Consider the following 21,247-nt stretch of genomic DNA (forward strand, 5'->3'; position numbering starts at 1 on the left):
TGTGGGGAGATAAGCGTATGTATTTTCGGTATTACTCGCACTGTTTGCACTGTCTTTGTGTGCGTATACGTGGCCATGTGGCAGGCGGAGCACTTGAATTACGACGATGAGTAACCGTGGATCTGCCCCAGATTGTAACTCACCCGAATGAAATTCCACTCTCCTCCATTGCTGATCCATTTGTTTCTGGCTTTTCAATTAACTCCCGCAGATCGCTTAATTGTTGGATGGTTTTTAAAGTTCTCCATGGAGGGGCGGCAATGGGTTGATTCGTTGGTTCACGCGATTGGGCCAATTATGTGATAAAATTGACTATTGATGGGTCTTTATCGCAGTAATACTTTCTTTTTCACTTTCAGGATGGGGGGTGAGTAGTCCTTTACCCCGCTTCGTCCCGTTCTCCACCAGTGAAACGTTTTCCTAACATTTCTGTTAGAATGTTATTCTGTTCCTCTCTCGGCCAGCGCCGTCGAAAAACTGTTGTCGCCGCAACTGTAAAACGAAAGAAACGGTCGAAATTGTATATTTGAAACGGAACAGGGAACGAAAAGAAAGAATGAACAGAGAGTGAGAGCGTGAGAGAGAGTGTTTCGCTTCCATTACGGTTCTGCTTATCAGTGATCGCTTGTTGCGCCTGCCAGAGCGAGATGGTCTGATGTATCCACCTTCTCTCTCGCACATTATTCATAATTCTTTCCTTTTTTTTATCGCGTATTAGAACTATACACACGATTTAATGCTCATGAAACGACAAAGAAATCTGCAAAAATCAGGAATATACAGAGAGCCAGAGAAAACGCCAAGAACATTTGCAAAACACATGTCAATGGCATGTTTTTTGTTTTTTTCAGTTTTTGGACCCTGGGATTTGCCCACGAAAATCCTTTTGTTTGCGTCACAGCATGCGAAATGGTCTAAAGTACGTGGTATAAAGGGGAAAGTGGGTGCATAAAAATTAGTCGGAAGAACAAAGTTTTGCTGAGCGCGCAGTAAAATACATACATATTTGAAATTTCAAATTGAAAACAAAAAGAAACGGAAAACGGAGCAAAGATGAGCAGGCTGAGATTATTCGGCATATGCAAATTTTCTCTGCTTTTCTCTATCCCTCTCACCATTTCCCTCGAGTGTCTGACGTATGAATGCTGATGTCAAACTGCCCGCCTTTGCTCTGCTCTTTCGTACATCTTTAAATATAAATTATACATATCCATGAGAAAGATGGGAAAGGGCGAGCTAGAAAAAGAAGAAGAGGACGGTAGATGCCACTGCCATATGCAAGCGTTTGCCGCTCTTCCTCTTCCTTTAAATGGGGGCAGCGTCATCAAGTTTTATGAGCAATTACAACATCTGTTGAATATCGCGATACTCGCACAAAGACTATGCCACTCACACAAGGACAGCTACCAGCATGGAACTGTTTGGCATTTTTTATTCGCCATTCCTGCACGGAGAAAAATGGAAGTGAAAACCAGACACTCTTCAACATTTTAGTGCTTTTTTTCTATCCTTTTAAAATCATTTTATTTGTTTATAGTCAGGTTTATGTTAGAGTAAAAAGTTAATATATTTTTTTACGATACCCTAACCTGTACTCAAACTTCTAAAATTTTTACAAGTTTTTACTAAAACATATTAATTGCCAATACATATTAAGGGGACATCGATATATACAAAAGATTTCTCCTTTAATTTCACTTGTTATCGTTAAAATTGTTACAACATTGCCAATGAATACTTTTATGTAATAATTCAAAATTTATTTGATCCTGTTTTTTTTTCGGTGTACTTTGGACTTGGTGGCAAACAGATCAAGTAGGAATATGAGTACAACAATGAAAGCACCGAAAGAGACAAAGAATCGGTGAAGAGCGAGAGGGCACTGAGAGCAACCCCCAACCAAAACCACTTGGCATTGAACTTGGCTGTTCTCTTCTTGCGTTCGAGAAAAGGGAACATCGCGTCCTGGCATTGATTGAGCTATTGAATTAACATTTGGCAATGATTTACAAACAAATTCAGATAATGGTCTCGAAATCGAGCAGCGTGGGCGTGGCCCTTTGTGCGTTTGGAATTTCAAGTAACCATTATACCGAAACTACACCAGCGAATGATTCGCATAAGGAAACCCACTCAAGACGGAAACCCCTGGGGGAAAACATGGGATTAAATATGATATTTTCGGGGCAAGGTTTATGGTTTCCTCAGTAGGTTGAAAAACCGAAATAACGTTAGAGGACTATAATTACATTGTATTCTGATGCAATAAGTAATTAAGCTCAATTCATTAGTTTTAAGAAATTTTTCGTGGAGTAACAAACTTTTTTTCAGTAAGTTTTTAGCCTCATTTTAACATCAACGTTGCCTTTAGTCCTCATTCAAATTAAGTTTTCACAAGCTGGTAATAATAATATTAAATTATTAATGTGATACTTTAAACTCAATGGAATCCAAAGCGAATCACATTTTCCACACTAAACATATTCCGAATCGCCCGCTTCGAAATGCAAAGCTTTTACGGTTCTCGTAGCGTTGAGTGCCCCTTTTGGAGACCCTTAACCCGGTTACCCTTAAAATGCACCAATCAATCAGGAAGCGGGTAAGGAGCGGTACGCCGGCAGAGGAATGGCGACAAAGGATGCAGTGCCAAAGGCGGAGTGAACGGAATCTGTCAAAAAGTGGTAAATGAAACTCTTCAGATGTCAGTGAGCCATGAAATTATGCGATAATTAATTTCTCATACACAAATCCCGTGTCGTTTTGAATGGGTTTAAGGCCAAAGATGGAGGGGTGCGAGCGATAGTCCCGCATTTCGAGTGCATTGTTTGCCTGGCGTTTCGTTTGCTTTTTAGCGATTTTTCAAATACATTTTTTTTTGTCGCTTTTTGCGAGCCGAGAAGCGAGAGAACTGAACCCTCTTGGCTGGCTTCCGCAATTATGATTGTCCTTCGTCACTCGACATCGCCAGGCGATTCCTTTTCACTCGATCCTGTCTCCTTGCGGCCTTAATTAAAATCTGTACAAATTTCTATTTTCGCCAGCAAATTGCCGGACTGCTGGCCACTGTGCCGCGGTAGGGGTTTCCAGGGGGGTGCCAGGGGAAGGGGGGTTCCGGGGTACAGAGACAACCCCCGGCTGGCAAGGACAAACCTTTTCAGTGGGCAAAAAGGTTGCCAAGCGTGGATGTGGTGGCCTAAAACAAAGCGCACAGATTTCAATTGTTTGTCGCCATTGTTTGCCTCAGCCCATTGACAGGGGCGTGGCCAAGCAGGGGGGGGCAGGGCATGAGTAGTATCTGAAGCATGCTATAAGTTCCCATTGTCTTGAGTGAGCATTGAATATGCGAGTATGTGCGGATGCTGGGGGCCCAAATGGCAAAAGCCAAGTCCCGATCCCTGAACCATGGCCATCATTCCGAGGAAGATTGTGTGTGTGTGTGTGTGTGTGTGTGTGTGTGTGTGTGTGTGTGCGAGGACTAGCCGGAACTTACAGCTGTTCCCCGCACCACCACCACCCCTCCGGAAAACCAACCAAGGCACAACCCAATCCCCACAGTTTCACCTAATTTGTCAACCTCAAGGCAAATGAGCAAAGCACCATTACGAATCCTCCCGCCGCCAGGTGGCGCTTTGCCGGCGAACTTCCGTTAATTAACGTTAATTTACTTGAAACTCGCCCCAACATCCGCCAGCGGAAATGTAGGAAAAACGAGGGGCGGGCATGCTTAAATACTTGAGGCGATTTGTCCACCTAATGGAAAGAAAAACAAACATCGAGGGTCTTGAAAAGCAAAGTGAACGAAAAGAAAAACTGGTCGACCACTAACAAAAATAATCCACTAAGACTCAAAGTGTTAAAAGAAAACCAATTCCAAAAAACTTAAGTACATTTACTGCTTTAAAAGTTATTTTTCTGGCTTAGTACGTGCTCATATTTTAAGTGCAGATTTTATATAGAATTTCAAATGTTATTATATGAAATATTAATATATTGTGATATTTGTAAAATAAAAAAAGGTCCCTTAGTTAACTAAATAATAAACAAATTTGGTTTCTTTTCTAATACTATTCGTTAAGTACAATGTTTAAGCTTCTAGTTATTGTACTTTTATTAAGACAATGAACTATTTTACATCACGCATTTCGTAAAGTTAATAGTAAAATTAAAGAAATTACACCTCTTTTTACACTACCATTTTGTGTCAGTGCACGGTGAGCAAGCAAATGCGGAGACGTTAAATTGTGGGCGTGTTGGTTGGCAAAGCTGCCAAGTCATCGTCGAGTACGTGCTACATTTGCCAGGAGCCATTGCCATTCGCATGCATCGTGGACATTTTGATGGCTGCAACGAGGCAGCTGCATCCTTTTCTCTCTTTGCGGAGATTAAAAAATTATCCCCGCATAAAAAGTTGTCGAAAAGTCAGGGAAATATTTGAGCGAGCTTCGGCGACGGGCTGTTCAATATGCGCAGCGTGTGCCCGATGGAAATATGATTAAAGCCAAGTCGAAAGCAAGCAACAAAGGCGCCCAGGACGTGCTCCGGCTCCAACTGCTGCTGACCGGGGCAGGATTATGCAAAGGCACGTCAGGAGTTGTTTGATGTTTGCCGGGGGAATCAGCTGGCAACATAAGAAAAGGTACAAGTACCGCTGGGGGCGGTTGTGGGTGGGTTGGGATTTGGGTGAAATGGAAAATCGGGTGAGGGCAAAAGACTGGCGAACAAATAAAACGCCCTGCGGCCATTTATTGGTGCGGTGGCCATGTTCTCCTGCTCCTTGCAAAGTGTACTGCACTTTTGTTCATCTTTCCCACGTGAGTTGAACAAAATATTTTAGTTACAACTTTTCGATCCATCCCCCTACCCCTCCCCTTTTCCCCACGAACACCCCTGGCCATATAGATTCTATATAATATCGAAAGTTTGCCCAATGTTTTTACCCTGTGTGAGTGTAACTGGCTGTGCAGCTTACATTTTTGTTGGAAAAGTTATGAAAATTCATAATATGCCAATATATACATTCATACACACACACACACACACACACATACTCGTACATATGGCGTGCAACTTTGCGGTCTTTTAAAAGATTGTCTGCATTATTTGCGGCTGTTGTTGGTCCGGCTCCTGATCCGGATCCCATATTCCATATATACTCTCAAATCCCGCCCACTTTTCCGCCTCCCCGGAATTAGAAGCCCGTGGCGAGCCGAGCCAAACATTCTCTGAGCTGTTAACAAAGTGAAACCGCACAGTTTTGTTTTGAAAAGTTTTTCATTTTTTCCCCATTTTCCCCTTCCTCTTCTTCTCTAATTTTTTAAACGATAACGGTATTTAGTTTTGCCTGAGCATCGGCTTTTAGAGGTTTTCTGGTTTTCAGGGTTTTTGCGGCGCTTGTTGTTGCTTGGGATTTGTAACAGATAGGAGGTGATGAAAATTATGGGTGGAGGTTCATGATTATGCATGTCTTGTGGCTAAAGCTTTGGGATTGTTTGGAAATGTTAGAAACTAACAACCTGACCTGCTCTTAATACTTTTATTGATGATGAATTTAGGCTAATTGGGTTATAGTTTCATAGCATAAAATATTAGTAAATTGATATTGTCCTTATTTTTAAGTGCAATTCAGTGCAATAAGTTAGATTTTGCCTTTAGGATAAACATAATTTATTCGTTATCAAATAAATAGAAAGAAAAATGTATTAAAAGACATTTTATGTTTGTAAATAATAATGTAAATTACATTGAGACTATAAAGTATGCATGAAAGTTATATGTTACCAAGATTTATAAGCAACTTAGTCAACTAATTCTTATAAATTAAAGCTTTTGCTGCAATTTTCCTAAACATTTACATCTTTAAGTCACATTTTCTTGATGTTGTTAGCACCCAAAATTTACTTTAACCAAAAGTCACTGAATCCCCCTTATAACCAAAGCGAATTTAGTTGATGCGTGAACATATTTTGGCCTATTTGGCTGACTTCCTGATTTTGTGCCTTCGTGTTTTTGGCGGTTGGCATAACGAGCTGGTAAATCGATTGTGACTAATTCGCGGCAGGCGAGAACGAGGCAAGGACTCTGCCAAGGACCTGCTAATAAACCAGCTGCGTCAAAAGTCGGGACTGGCATTATTATTAATATATTAAAGACAATTCAATTGGAAAATTGGCAGACGAGACGCCGTTTTGCTCGTATGAAGTAATTGAAATAAACGAGCTGCGAGATGGAAATGCCATACATTCAGATGCAGAGAGGGAACGAATCTCTCTGGGCTAGAGTTGAATGTTTAATAAACGATTTCCGTCCGCCAGAACAGAACAGAGCAGAACCGAATAGAACCATTTGAAATGCAAGCAGAGCAGCCACGAATGTATCCGTATCTGTATCTGTATATGAGTTTTGGTCTGGGTTTTGTATCTGCATCTGCACGGCACTAAGTGTGTGTACGGACGAGATTAGAGCAATGTTCGTGCCTGCCAACAATTGGCAGAGCAAACTAAAATCAGTGCGTGGAGTATCTGTATCCGAATCTGTTCCATCTGTGTATCTCTATCTGCCACAATGAGCTCACTTTGTCCGTTTGTGTGTGCTGTGTGTTCTGTGTGTGTTCTGTGTGTGCTGTGTGTTCTGTGTGTGTTCTGTGTGTGCTGTGTGTTTTGCGCTCGAGTGTGCGGGTGCATGTCAGACATTTCATTATCGAAATGTGTGCGAGCCCCTCGTCGAAATGATAATGAGAGCTTATCGGTCAGCTCCGGAGCGGAAGTGACCCGCTCGTTCATTTAAATCGCAGCCAGAGGGGCGGCAATAAAATGTGTGACACTTAATAGATAAAAATCCATCAACAAGTGGTGACCACCAGCCCATTCTCCTTTTCCTTAAAACACACTTTTGCATAGCACTCCCAGGGTCCTAAGTCATCCTATCTATGCGATTATTATAATTAAGCCCCCTCTGCCTGCATATTATTCTGAATGCTTGATTCGCTCATCCCTTGACTGTGCAATCAAATAATCATAAATAAGTAATGATGTGCCTGGTAACTGCCAGGATTCCAGCACACACACCTCCCCTGTATCCGTGTATTCGTACATCCGTACGTATCTTTGTATCTGAGTATCTGAGTATCTGGGTATCTGAGTATCTACATGCATGCGAACACACTCAAAGGCTGTGTAAGTGCAAAAGGCATTTATTTCTGGACCCAAATGAAGGCACGACCAGGCGTGGCTTCAAATTGTAATGATGCCACGCCCCCTCAGCCACCCCTCCCCCAGGACTCGCAGGACTCCCGCTCATGTATTCGCACAGAGAACTTCCTTTTGCCAGCGGAGAGCAAATAAATTGCTTTAAAATTTTACCCAAAAGTCGCATACGAAACCCCACAGCAGTCGTGTGTGTGTGTGTGTGTGTGTTTGAGTATGTAGCGGGGGGTGGTGGGTGGTTTCTGGGTGCTTAGGCGTTGGGTAGTGGGTTGTGTTTTGGGTGGGGGCGTTGCCTTGCAGCCTAGTGCCAGTTTCAATGGCATAACCAGACCGAAAAGCCGAGACTCCGGACTGAGAAATGAGCCTGGGAGTTTGGGAAAGGACAGGGGGAGGGGCAGGGGGCACTGTCGTCATGTCAAGCAATTCAATTCAATTTGGTTTCTCACGCGTTTGTTTGCCCGCCTCGAGGTTCGCTGTTTTCTTTCGGTGTGTGCGTGTGTTTATTTTTATTTAATTCATTTCTTTTCCCAACTGACATTGTTGTTTGTGCCGCCATATGCCATTTCATTTAACTTTTGTTTTTTTTTCTGTTTTTTTTTTTTTGCCTGATTATGCTAATATTGATGGCAAATAAATAACAATCTGCGAAAGTGGAAAACTTTCCAGCAAATATTGAAACTTTTCCTCCTTTCTTTGGCAGCTCATAAATTTGCCGTTTAAAAATATGAAAAGGCAGTCTGTGTGGCGGTGGCGGTGGCGGTGACGGTGGCCCATAAAAAAGCGAAAGTGAAACAGATTATGGCTGTCATAGATGGTAATTTATGGGGCCTTGGCCATTTAATTGATTTAGCACAGGTCCAGAGGGGGCAAAGAAAGTACTCCCCCCGGACTGAGAGGGCATTACAAGCGATTTCCTTTGGGGGTAACTCATTTATCTGGCTCACTCACGCAACATATTTTCCACTGGCAGCTTAAAATTATGCTACACACACGCACTCGACACTCGACACGGATGATTTAAACACGCTTACTTACATGAGCGAAAATGCTGACTGCCTGGCTGACTGGCTGGGAATGGGAACGGGGGGCTTTTCCAATTTCCGCTTAGCTGCTTCCGGTGTTGTGGCCGCCGGCGACTTTAAGTGGCCACCGCTACCGCAGCTGTCATCATCGCTCAACTTAAAGCCTGGCCGCCGGCTGTTGCTCCGAATATTGATTGAAAAACTATGGCCAGCTGCCCTTCTATTCCGCCAGCCGCTCAAACAACCAGACACGAGCGAGTTCTGCAGCGAAATGAATCCATGGGATGCTGCGTATCCACAAGATGCACGATTTCCATGCTGCCTCGTGCGCTCGGTTCGCTCGGCAAGCTCGTGGATTTAGTTTTTGGGACAAAAAGCATGGAGAGCACAGTGCGCAGGGCGAGAGTAGAAAGTTCTGAGGGGAAATGTAAACAAAAAACGCTCGGTGCTCGTTGGTTTTTGGGATGCTGCGTTTAATTAGCCACCGCTTGCATATCGGAGCTTCGAAGAAGAGAGCAAAAGTTGGTAAGAGCGGGCTAAGAGAGACCCTGCTGATAAGGCTACTGACCTTTGTCTTCATGTCCAGAGGCGTGGGTTGTAGGGGGGGCTTTAACTGTACGGTTATGGATACCCCTTAATGGAGGCTTAGCACCTCGAGCACTAAACGCTCTCGAGTGTTTTCCAAATACGTTGAATTTACACAATTTTCAAATTTCATCACAGCCGAGCACTTTTAATTAAATTAATGCATTGCCTACATTGCGGCGCTCTCGGCCACTTAATTGTTGGCATTTTTCTTGCCCCATTCGCAAAACGGGGGGACGAGTGAGGGGCGTCTGGACAAACAGCTGTGCCGTGGAGCGCATAGATTACACAACAAACAAAAGCCGCTCAGAGACAAAAGCCAGCAGCAGGAGCTCCGCCACTTGGAGTGGAGAAAGTAGCAGGAGGAAAGTGAGTGTTGGTGGTGGTGGTGCTGATGGCCACCAACTGGACCCGTGTGCGAGCCATTTGCTGCGAAATCTGAGCAGCTTTAATGCCAGATCCCCGGCATACGTCAAATGTTGAATGAAGGCAAATTTGTTTTCCGTTCGTGCCGGCAAAAATAAAAAAAACGAAACGAAAGGAAAGGAAAAGCCAGCGAGAAAAGCCAGAAAAGAATGACGGAAGAAAAGTCGGCAAAAGTCAGTGGGGGCGCTTATTAATCAAACGAGTCCAAGTCGGACACTGGACTAATTGCCGAGCTCATATGTACGTCCACTTACTGGCGAGCATATCTAGAGGCCATTTAATTAAAGTGATTCATTTGCTGACCATTTTTCTATATTCTATGTCTCCCTTTTGATTGGATTTGATCATCCCCAACAAAGTTTAGCAATACCATTTGGTGTTCCAAGCTTGCAATATTTCATTTGTGTTTGGAAATGAATGAAATGTTACACAGTTTTGTTACAGATATTAAATAAATAATACAAATATAATAAATAAATAAATAAATAATAAATAACTCAGAAATTGAATTTATTTATCTTTATGATTTATTATTATTCATGAATCAGGTTTGCCATAGCTTACTTTATTTGGTTTATAAATATTAACATTTCATATTTTCCTATATTGTTAGCTATTAGCTGCAATAGATACCATATATTGAAATTAGGAATCTGTAAAACTCGCCAACGTTTTACTTACCTTTCCCATCAAAGCATACTTCAGTTAATTATTTAGTTTGGTATCTCTTGTTTGCTAATCATTCAATTATCTGGCTGATTTCCCGGGCTTGGTTTTCCTCGCAGCACCCCTTTAAACCCCTTTTAACCTCCTTTTCCAGGGTCCTGCTTGCATTGACCACTGAACCAATTCGAATTTAAATGCCGCCTGCAGTTTGTTTGCTTGCTCTTTCACACTTGGTCATTGTCTCTCCCTCTCGCTTCCCCTGGAACAACAATCAACACATGCCGTGTTAAATTATCTAGTTTTCAATCACGGTCTGGCAACGCTTTTTCTTTCTGCTCCCTTTTTGTTTTTCCGCTTTTCCGATTTTCCGATTTTCCCCCCAGCCCTAAAAGAGAAGACGAATGATTAATGACCGCTCTGCATTGTCGCTGTTTTCGTCCTTGCAGCGAAACTGTCGAAGGAATGTGTCACGAACAAAGTAAAACTAAAAGCCCGGCCAAAGGAAACTCTGCTGGAAATGAAATTTGATTTGGTGCCGGCGAAAGGGCTAAGCGGAAAGCTCCAAGTTGATTGAGTAACCTGGGGAAAGAAGTTGGAAAAGCCGAAGAAAACTCATCGAAAAAAAAGTGTCGATGGATAGCGATAGCGCTGATATGCAGGGCAATTTTTTGACTTTTTTTTTCGAAAGAGAAAAGAGCAAGAGCCGGAGGTGGAAAAACAAATGAAACAGCTGACGATGCGGGTCGGAAAAGCGAGTGCTGATAATGACGATAACGCCGAGTTCGTTGACAGGCCAAACATTTCCATCTACCCCATCGAAAAAAAAAACAAATAACAGGTTTATATTTTGGCCAATTCGGAACACCAGCGTGTGTGTGATGTGGTCTGGGTGGCTCCATGACAAATGAAAAATGTGTCGGGCATATTAAAAAGGATTTGGCGACGGAAAGCCATTCCCTAAATGGTTCTGCCCAACGCATTACTTAAATTAATTTCGCTTTAAAGCCAATCCCGACATGGCGCAAAATAAACACTCGTCCAAACAAAAGGACAAAAACTCCCCGGCTAGAGTAAATATTTAAATGAGGACAAAAGGGACAAAAGGCAGTGCTGCAAAAGTAAAACAAATAAAACGCAAACACGTCGAACGCATTAAGCACGTGTAAATATTTGTGAAGAGCAGCAACTACAGCAGCTACACTGGAATTATGTGTGTCAAAAGCTGTGCCAACTCAAAAGGGGATGATATCATTTTAGTTTTAATTACCATATCATGGCGAAGGACTCCTCAAAAGGGTGTTATAGTTGCGTACGAAAAGGCATAGTCCCTCATATTTGTTTTTATCTGTTTAAAAAGTCTTCCGTTGCGTTAGTCAGCAAAGTTATTTCATAAAGAAACCTTCCAAAAAATAATATTGACAGTTTTTTAAAAAGTATTCAGCTACATTGAATTCTTCATTACTTCGCATCTTTCCTTACCTGCATCGTTTTGGTTATAGTTTTTTGTCTATTTTGTAGGGCGTGTCTTTTGCTGCTTGACAACAACAGCAAAAAAAAACTTACCAGCTAGGGAAAAAAGGAGGAAAAACCTTTTGTGGCTGGCTCTAATTAAAAAACTGCCAGCGGTGGAAGGCGGTATCCGCGGCAGTCTTTGTCGCCAATGGAGCAGCTGCAAAAAAAAAAAAAAAAAAAAAACACACTGCAAGCCAGAAGATGACACAAAATTCGTGGCATACTTTCGAGAGCAGCGCATATTTTTCGCTGGCATAATTAATTAAAATTATTCGCCGGGCAATAATAAATTTCTGCACCACCGCCATGTGTGTGTGTGTGTGAGTGTGTGTGAGTGTGTGTGTCTGCGGGCCCTGAAGTGCAAAAGTTGGCTATAACTGAATTTCGTGTAGAGCAGCCAAAACATAACTGACATCATTAGCAAACTTTAATAGACTTTTTGCGAAAACAAAATGGAGGGACACAAAAAACAAAACGAAACAAATGAAATGAAGCAAAATTAAATATGGCTTTATGCTGCGTCTCAAAAAATGTGTTTACTAAACAATTTAAACTTTGCACATTCGTTTCGAAATATGCAGCTTTTGGTCCCGACTTGGATTATGCAAAACCCCGGTCTGGCCAAGTGGCTTAGATTTTTTGGCCAACTCACACACACACACACACACTGCCGCTTGAAAGAGATGGGTAATTTTTGAGGAGGAGAAGGTAGGTGGCAGCCCCACAAACAAAATGACAAAGTTTTGCCACTGCCAGTTCCAAGGTGGCAAGAACTATGTTGGATTAGACAATTTGTATGCCAGCGCCCAGGCAGTTCCTCTCCTTTAAACCACCCACCGCTGGCAGTCCAAGCTTGTGGTTAAATAGAACTCCGGACTCACAACCCAATCCCACACCACCACACCACCTTCCACATCCAAACCCAAACCCAGACCAAGGACCAAAGCAACCGCCGTCCGCATTAAGCCACAACTGATGTTTACATTTTTAACTACGGCCAAAGAAAAGTTTGCCTTGCCAGCAGAAAACTCAACGTAGCCAGCAACCCACTAGCAACCCACCTCCCAGCCACCCACATGCCACCCCCTTTCTGGGCCATTTGGGCATAAAATTTAATGCATATAATATTGGCTAATGATGTTTGCAGTTGCGGGGCTTAGGCGAGCATTAACTTGGCCAAGTCCAGAACACCTGCTGTCCCCTATCTTTGGTTTTCCTCCCATTTCCTCCCTTTCCCACCGCTCTTCAAAGAGTCTGTTTCTTATATAAGTCAGTTAGGCAATTAAGTCCACCGAGGAGTCGAAGACTTGGCAATGTTAATTGAATTACAGTTTAAAGTAAAGAAAAAATCGAAATAAATAAAAATGTCTGTATTATTGTAGATATTGAATCGTCAGAAAACTTTCTAAAGTATATGTAAATGAATTTAATTATTTCAAAATATTTAAACTAGAATACTAAAGTTTATATTTTGACGGCATCGTAACAGAGATAACAAATTTTCTCTTTAAGAACATGCATTCCCAGAATGATTTCATTAATTTTGTGAAAACTTTCAGGCGCAATAGTAAAATCTTTTAAAGAGAAGAATAAGAAAAAAGAAACTCATAAAAAACAGGGTCAGAAAATAGTCATTATTTTCTGAATTTTATTCTAAATACATTTATAAATTTTTATATATTTTATATGAAAGTCTCCATTTTTTCTGTGGACAAGTTTATAAAGCGTTTGTTTTTATATGCTGTTGATTTGTTTACCATTTGTGCAGAATAATTAAAAGAGTTTTATTGTTGAAAATGAAAATCACATTAGTTCCTTAAAATCAAAAGTGTCAAATTTTGTATTCCTGATTATAAGAAAAAAAAGGTTAGGAAGCTTAAAGTGATGTAAAAAAAATATCCTTGAGAGAAACGATCACAGGGAAAACTCGTGCATATCATAACAACTTTTTATGCCAACATTAGCTATTGTTGGTTGGCCAAACAATTTCAAACTCATTAAAAATTGATTGGCAACCCACATACTCTCACACACACACACACACCTTTATAAATGGGGACCAGACATCTAATTGGAGAGTTTATGGCCGGCAGTTTTGATGTCCTGCCCAGAGGGACAAAGACAGAGCTACAGGGAACGGGTTGAGTGGGAGTGGGAGTGGAAGTGGGAGTGGGACAGCGACAGTTGACCAGGGAGCAATTCCGCTGCATGTTTGATGATCTGCTCGTTGACAACTCACACACATGTCAGCATGCAGCAGTCTGTGACCGGGGTGTGACATAATTAAACGCCAGAATCCTGGCTGTCAGGATGCCTGGATGCCTGGCTAATGAGCAGGAGAACGGGTGGCCCGCCAGAGATGATGCTCATTTTTTGGAAGTAGGTTAATGTGAAATTATGACAGGACGAGATGGTTGGGCTGCTCTGTGCATGCATTTTAAATGCCTTCATAAATACACAATCTGCTTCGTTTCAAGCAGCGCCAAGAGGAAGGAGGAGGATTTGAGGACTCCAGCCAGCTGTGTGGATTCGCCGGAGGAGCAGCGCCTGTACATATGTATGCCCGACCCTAATGACAGGAAATTGTGCGGTCAATCAAGCAGAGAGGCAAACAACCGCAGCAACAAATCATTATGGCCACAAAATCATCATCGACCAACTGGCTTTGCAAATTCAATTGCCTGCCTGTCTGCTTGTCTGCCTGCCAGCAAATATTCGGCATTTGCATAATTGGAAGGCAAAAAACTTCAAACTTGGAGTGGCAAGGAGCCGGAGCAATTAAGATTCAAGAAAGACAATTGCATCATCCGTCTTCTGCAGCCATTTGTCCGCTTCACGCGCTGGACACTGAGACACCAGGATATTGGTACCTGGCCCTGGACAGTCGCAAGCACATTTAGTAAATTAAAAGGGAATTTATTGCACACTAAATGCAGCCATTGCCGTGTGCATCCTGCCATCCTGCTATCCAGCCATCCAGCCATCCTGCCATCCAGCCATCCGGCCATCCTGGCTGGCAGGACCTGCCAAATGCCCTCGAGTGCGTGTTTGTTTGTCCGCTTAGCTCGGTTTGCTTAATCTTTGACAACCAGCCAGAGGTCGTTGCCTCGGTTTCAGTTTCTGCCACGCCGGCAATCAGAGCAAACAATGCTCGGCACGGCACCAGGGAATCCACTACTCCGTACTCCTTACTTCGTTCTCCGGATTCCGGTCGGAGTCTGGGTTAGGACATGCGGATATGCTACCGTAAACGTAAACGTAACCCGTGGCATAACAACAACAACAGCCAGGATAGTGTGCATGCAGCTGGCAAAAACAAATGCAGCTAATTAATTATATCATTACAGTCACCGACGGTGGTAAAGGGCAGAAATCATTATGCACAAAAGCACACAATGGCTAAGGCGACAAAGATAAAGACCCATAAAATTAGCAAAATCAGGGGCTTTATTTTGCAATTTTTTCAGATTAAAATCAACATTATAGTAATGATATTGATAAATTGTTTTTGGTAGAGCTAACCTTTCTTAGTTTAAGGCTTAGAACATGGTTTTACTCATTTCTATATTACTAAAATTGTGCATTTATAGTCTTTCTGTTTCCAGAGCAATTTTATATGTTTTGTTCTAAGCATAATATATTGATTTACAAGATATTGATATTGATTACAATAGTATTTTAATTTATTGGATGCTGTGCAAATGAAAACTTGCATATATTTAATATATTTTACTTAAGAGAATTGGCAAATTTTAGAGAAGAAATAACCCTCAAAAAGCAGAAAAGCACAAAGCCATGTTAGCCCACACTATCGACAACAATCAAAGAAAAACCAGTTTGAGCACTGAACACATTGGATTTACACAATGCACAATTTGAATCAACAAAAAGCGGCCAACCCAGAAATGAGAATAAAAAGCCAGCTAATTTGGCACAATTTAAGCATGCGAGCACTCGCTTAGTTGGGGGTTATTCCTTATCCGTGGGAGGAGTCCCACACAAAAAGCCGAGGCGAGCCAGAAGTGCACTTGCCGGCAAAATAAATTGGTAATTGCATGCGGCAAGGCGAGCATTTAATGAAACCAAACAGGACATGCAAATGGCAATCCCAGATCCCCATTGCAGCCGCACCCCCATCTTCCAGCCACCATCCATTTCAGCCACCATCCACCATTCACCATCTCCTGCCCCCACGGTGACATAATGAATAGGATTTCGGGTTTCTGCGGCGAGAGAAACAGCCGGAGAAACATCGGGACATGAGCTCCTTTGCCGGGGCCAACACTGCAATTTGCACCAGAGCCAAAAAGGATATGCAAGGCGATACGACGAGCAGGAGCAGCAGCGGGAGCAGGAGCATGAGCAGCAGTCTCGTGGCAACAGATGTTGCATCTTTGTTGAAAAGCAGCCAATTTGGAGCGCACCGAAGCCGAAGATAGACATGGCAGAGTGACAAAAATTTAATATGAAAGCCCAGGCTCAGGCAAAAAAAAAACCCAGAAACAAAAAACAAAAAACCCCAAAAAAAAAAAAAAACAAGCAAAATAACGAAAATCGCCGGGCGAGAGCGAAATAAACGGCAAAATAATCGGCGCACAATGCATTGGCAATGAGCCAGGCCAGCGCGGTGGGCGGCGGGAAAATGGGCGGAAAAGCGGTTGGAAAAGCCCCGCCGCTGTCTGTGTTTGCTATCGATGAAATTGTGGTCGCGACACGGACGGGCGATAAAGCCGCTTGCCAGCCAGCGAAAATGGGCGTAACAAATGAGGACAGGTGGGCCGGAGTTTTCCCGGTGCCAGAGGTCACGCCGGTACATGTAAAAATTAATTAAGCCCGCCCACGTTCACGAAACTAATTGAGAGCATAAAGCAAATTGCCCGCCCACGTTCAGCGCGAGGGCAGGGTCGAAAATTCAATTTGGATTGGCTCCGTTGAACCAGTTTTGGATCCCAGCCGCCCTATCGATTGGCTTTGTCTCCTCAAATGTCCACACAAAACTTTCAATTACAGCCTAGTGTCAAAGATCAACAAACAAACAGGCCAATGGAGGTGGAAAGCGGGTAGGGTTTTTTGGTGGAAAACCGATGCCAGGGGCAAACATTTCAATTTGCCTGCCAGCTGACAAAAGCCAAACAGCGCTGGCAAAAAAAAAAAAAAGTGAAGAAGAATCGAGTGTGGATTGGCCCACAAATCGGACAAATAGCGGAAAAAATAGTGCCTGGAAAACTGAGAAGCGGCTGCAGCAGCAGCAGCCTTTTCATATCCTGTGCGAACGGATGTGACAGCGAGCGGCGAATGGAACTCGATGCCCAAAGCCGGGCTTCGACTTTGGCGTAGGGAGGATTAGGCCAGTCTCCTGGTCCCCACTCTCCAGTCCTCAGTCAGTATAACAACTATCCATATCTCGGGCGGAATATTAGTTTACAGTGGTATTTTTACTCACAGCCGAAATTGCGGAGCGTTTTCACGGCGAATGCGGGCAGCCGCAGCTTCTGGCGAGCAATCAAAATGGTTGAAAAACCATATCGAAATGCGCCCAACATATTTGTTTTGCCGGTGGACTGGGGTATGTGTGAGCTATTATGGCCAAATAAGGAACAAACTGTGCCACAAACAAGGTCCAAATCCGTAAACAACGACAGCGAAAAACACCAGCGGTTTCACAATAACAATATTCAAATTCCATTGTACCCTAGACAAAATTGAATATTTCCAAACAACTATATTTATGGGAGGATATTTAGATAAGTTAATACTTTGATAGTTTAAATAATGTTTGAATTCAAATAATGTTATAACAAAATTCGATTAGAGCACTTTTTACTATATAGAAAGGTTGGACAATTATTTGAACAGTCTAAAACTAATAATGGCCAAATGAATTAACGGATGAAAACGCTCTCAAATAATAAAGTTTTATATACCACACGGGGTATCATCTGATGCATCTGTTGGGCAATCAACATTTGATATTCACATTTTCCAATATTTACTTGTTGGTCATTTTAAAGTGGCAAAATATTTGTATAATATACAATTTTTTGCGGCCAGCATTTTGATTTACAGCAGCAAAATAAACATAAATAAGGGCCCCTCGGAATATGGTTATTTGTGAATATTGGGTTATAGCGGATGGCTGAGTCAGCTTAGATTTATTTTCTTTTCGTTGCAATATGCATGCGTGGCAACACTTTGTGTGCCTGCATCCAAAAGCAGTTTATTGGCGCATAAAATTTAATTAAAACGTGGATACAATGGAAGCGAGGCGACCACAGGGCGTATAAGCACTTCTGTTACCCGCAACTTGACTTTCCATTCAAGCGGCCTTCTAAGAAAAACCCTTATCTATTCTCGCTGGCTAAAAACTCATTAAGGTGGTCAAAGGACAAAGGACAAGCCAGAACAATGAACATTCCACTCGCATTTTATGGCTTTCGGGTTTAATTAAAATCCACTGACAGGTTTGCATATATCTATCTAAGTACAAATATACATATTTTGGTAAGTCAGGTGCTGCTGCGGCGGCCAAGAAGTTCACCAGTAGAGCAGCAGCAGATAAAATGGCCCCAGACTGAGCAGCATCAGCAGTACCATCATGAAACCGAATAGGCGCCAATCCTGGAGGAAATCAGGATTTTGGTGAGTTTGCAGAAAAATTATATTTATATAGACTGCATATTAACCGTCATGTTGTATTCAATTTATACTTTGGCTAAAAAATCTTCTTTTTTGTCTATTCTTTTGTACTCTTTTCTACACTACACTTTTCATGGAAGCAATTTTGCATTTGTAATTTTGAGTATCTATTTAAAATAATAGAAACAAGTTAATTTGTAAGAGACAAAAAACCTATTTTAAGATTTGAAGTATTTATGAAATAATTACCAATGTTATTTCAAAAACGGAAGAAAAACATTTAAAATTTTGTAATCTTTTTAATCTCGAAATTAGAAAAATACTTTATTTATATCACACAGGAATTTCTTTAGTTGTTATTCTCTTATCAATTTTATAACACATCAAAAACAAAACGAAAATATTAGGAGTCTTAAATGAAATAAATTTATAAATGAAACCTTAAAAAAAATAATAGCAAAATGATAAATATTTCTTACAATTCCTCATAATATAAATGGAAAAATAAATAGTGCATCAAATTCCGGTTTCATCGAGTTCAAGGCTTCGCTTTTGGAAAACAATTAAAATATTTAAGTAACCCTCATGAACATCTCTTAAACTAACAAATGAGTTTAAACTAATTTTGTAGGAGACCAAAATCATGCAAAGTTAAAAAAATAGTTTGTCTATGCCGCAGGCTTACATCATTAAACTGCCTGGACACCTGCTCCTCCAGGCTGCGCCGGCAGATGGGGCAGCGCTTGGCCACCCAGTTACGAGCTTCCCTGTACAACTCCAGGCAGCTCCTGCAGAACGCGTGGTTGCAGTGCAGCTTCTCCGGATCCTGGATGTGGTCGAGGCAGAGGGCGCACAGGTCGGGCTCCCCATCCTCCTGCGGGTTGAAGGTCGATGGTGCCTCGCTGCTTAGCACGGCACTGTCCGTGGATACGAGGTTCTTCTGTACCATGCCGCCGTCCGGGTTGTCTGTCTATGTGCTTCGTCTTCGTATGTATGGGTCAAAGGTGTGTAAAAGTGTGCATGTGTCTGGGTGTCCTGTATTTAACTTATTTTTGTGCCTTCTAACTAGCTGAATTTTTGTGAAACTACAAAATTTTGAAAACTACCCGCCCCCAAAGGGGGTTGACAGGTAAGGCGGGGTGGACTTTACCGCGATTAAACTTTAATTAAACAGCACGGCCATAAATTTGACCGGCAAACACCTTAAGCTCCTTCGCCGGCCAATAAAATTTAATTATATCAACGCCGAGCGGCAGGCATCGAATGCAATTAGTAGTAGTCTTGTACAACTCAATTAGAAGCGAGTCGAGGCGTGAGGGGTTCGGTTGCCAAGGGAAGCCATGTGTCGCACGGCTCAGCTCAGCTCAGCTCAGCACATCCTTTGGCTGATTTTTCCACAGGACAACGCTTTGCACTTTGGGGCAAACGACCGCAGACGGAGACGCAGACGACAAAAATCGAACTTTGCAACTACTTGCAAGGAGCAGGGAGCGTGGATGACAAGACGACGGCGATTACTCCAACAGGGTTTTTAATTAAGCTCGGCACTAAAAGTCACATCATTCGAGGACACTACTCCAACCCATTCCATCCCATCGCATACCATCCTGCAAAGGACATCTAACAAGCAGCTGACAAATTGAATCACTGGCGTCAGCTGCTCTGCAATTTAACAGTCGGTAACAAGCACATATTATTAACGCTGGCCAATTAGGTGGCCATATAAACCGACTATCCTGCATTTGCATCCTCAACTGGATTAAAAAGTTGCCAGTCGACAGTCGCCAGTCGCCAGTTGGCAGTTGGCAGTCGCCATTGAAGCCAACTTGATTGTTTATTGTTCGGTGTGGAAAAGTTTTCCTCGCCAAATTGTTAAATTCTCAACTCGAATTAATTTGCCAGAGTTTCTTTAATTATGTTTATAGATGCCCGAGAAATTGTTAAGACACTTTTCCGTCCCCCCCCTTTTACCCCCATTTGCCAACTTTCCGCATTTTCGCGTTTCCAACTGCTCCACTTCTGCGAGCAGGTACTCAAATCCATACAGTCAGTCGGAAAAGTCGGCAAAGACGCCCAAAGACAAACGGCATCAATCTGGAAAAGTTGGCTAAGGGGGCGGCGGGCTGTGAACTTTATCTTTGGATTCGCGTTGCTATTATTTGCCTAAAGAATTAAAAGGAAATCACGAAAAACTCGACAAAAGGTATGCAAAAGATTTTGGGGGACGAGAAGAACTTTCATATAAATATTGTATGAAGAATTTCAAGAAGTGATTCTATTACTTTGTCGATCATTCGATTGTAGAAATAATTGCAAGCACAAGCCCGATAATTAAGAATTCGCAAGTAATTTTGATAATGGCATACTTATTAACTTTGAGATAAGAAATGTATATGATTGTTAATAAATCTCAAAACACTTTTGGTTATGATCCATTGAATAGCCTACATTTAATGTTAATATAGGCATTCCCTGAAAAGTTAAAATACTAAAGGTATTATTACTTTTATAAACGAGCACAGTTTATGCTTTAAGAATTATGCAACAAAGTTAAGAATATTAGACTAAAGTAGCTTTTCAAATCTGAGTTAATCATTTATTAAATAAACATTTTTTAACGAGAAACTTGTTAAGAACTATTACAGTTCCTCCATAAATCATAAATAAAATTCGCCCAATTTTAAACAATTTGTGTACAGTCATTGCCTTGAACAGACAAGTTAATTAGTAATATTTAGAAATCTCGGAAATTCTCCGGACTGATTTAATATTTGCAAAATGTTACGCTTTTCATGCTTCCTCTTATTTTTGGGTAGCTCCTCTGGGGATTTCTACCCGGTGCTTGGCTTCCGCTGAATGACGTTGCACTCGCTGCCTTTGCCATTTTTGCTACTTTCGCTAATGAGCTTTGTTACCGGACGCAGGCGGGCCGACAACAAAACACAGCAGCACTCATTTATGCTAAGCTTTTTGTGCATTTAGACCGCAAAACAAGGGCACCACCGGCGGCCAACAACTGTATCTGTGGCGCGGTGCTTAATGGGTTAACGTGACACCGAATGAATCACGGAGTCGGGTTGGGATCTTAGCATTAGTGGGTTAATATTTTAGCCAAGGGGAAACGAAACGAAACGAAACGGATGTTGACTGCCCAGATTTCCGCCTCGAGGCGATTTCCCTGGCAATATTCTCTAATTT

The 21,247-nt window shown here is 42.0% G+C and overlaps 1 protein-coding gene across 1 annotated transcript; it reads right to left on the reverse strand.

Annotated features, from left to right (window-relative positions):
* Positions 1–17,836: 17,836 nt before the first annotated feature.
* On the reverse strand, positions 17,837–19,200 carry LOC108149122 (E3 ubiquitin-protein ligase RNF125). The gene is made up of 2 exons (XM_017276522.2): positions 18,735–19,200; positions 17,837–18,031 (listed from the first exon to the last, which is right to left on the reverse strand). Exons 1-2 carry the CDS (start codon positions 18,996–18,998, stop codon positions 17,948–17,950), a joined length of 348 nt encoding a protein of 115 aa, XP_017132011.1. The 5' UTR covers positions 18,999–19,200; the 3' UTR covers positions 17,837–17,947.
* Positions 19,201–21,247: the final 2,047 nt, after the last annotated feature.

The sequence above is a fragment of the Drosophila elegans genome, unplaced genomic scaffold (assembly GCF_018152505.1).
Source record: "Drosophila elegans isolate 14027-0461.03 unplaced genomic scaffold, ASM1815250v1 contig_520, whole genome shotgun sequence".
Lineage (NCBI taxonomy): Eukaryota > Metazoa > Arthropoda > Insecta > Diptera > Drosophilidae > Drosophila > Drosophila elegans.

Bases quoted from the DNA above. Each gene is read 5' to 3' on its own strand.
- LOC108149122 (XM_017276522.2), bottom strand. From the start codon at position 18,998: ATGGTACAGAAGAACCTCGTATCCACGGACAGTGCCGTGCTAAGCAGC. The intron at 18,032-18,734 runs GTAAGCCTGCGG...GATTTCCTCCAG, and splicing joins TGTCCAGGCAGTTTAATGAT to GATTGGCGCCTATTCGGTTT.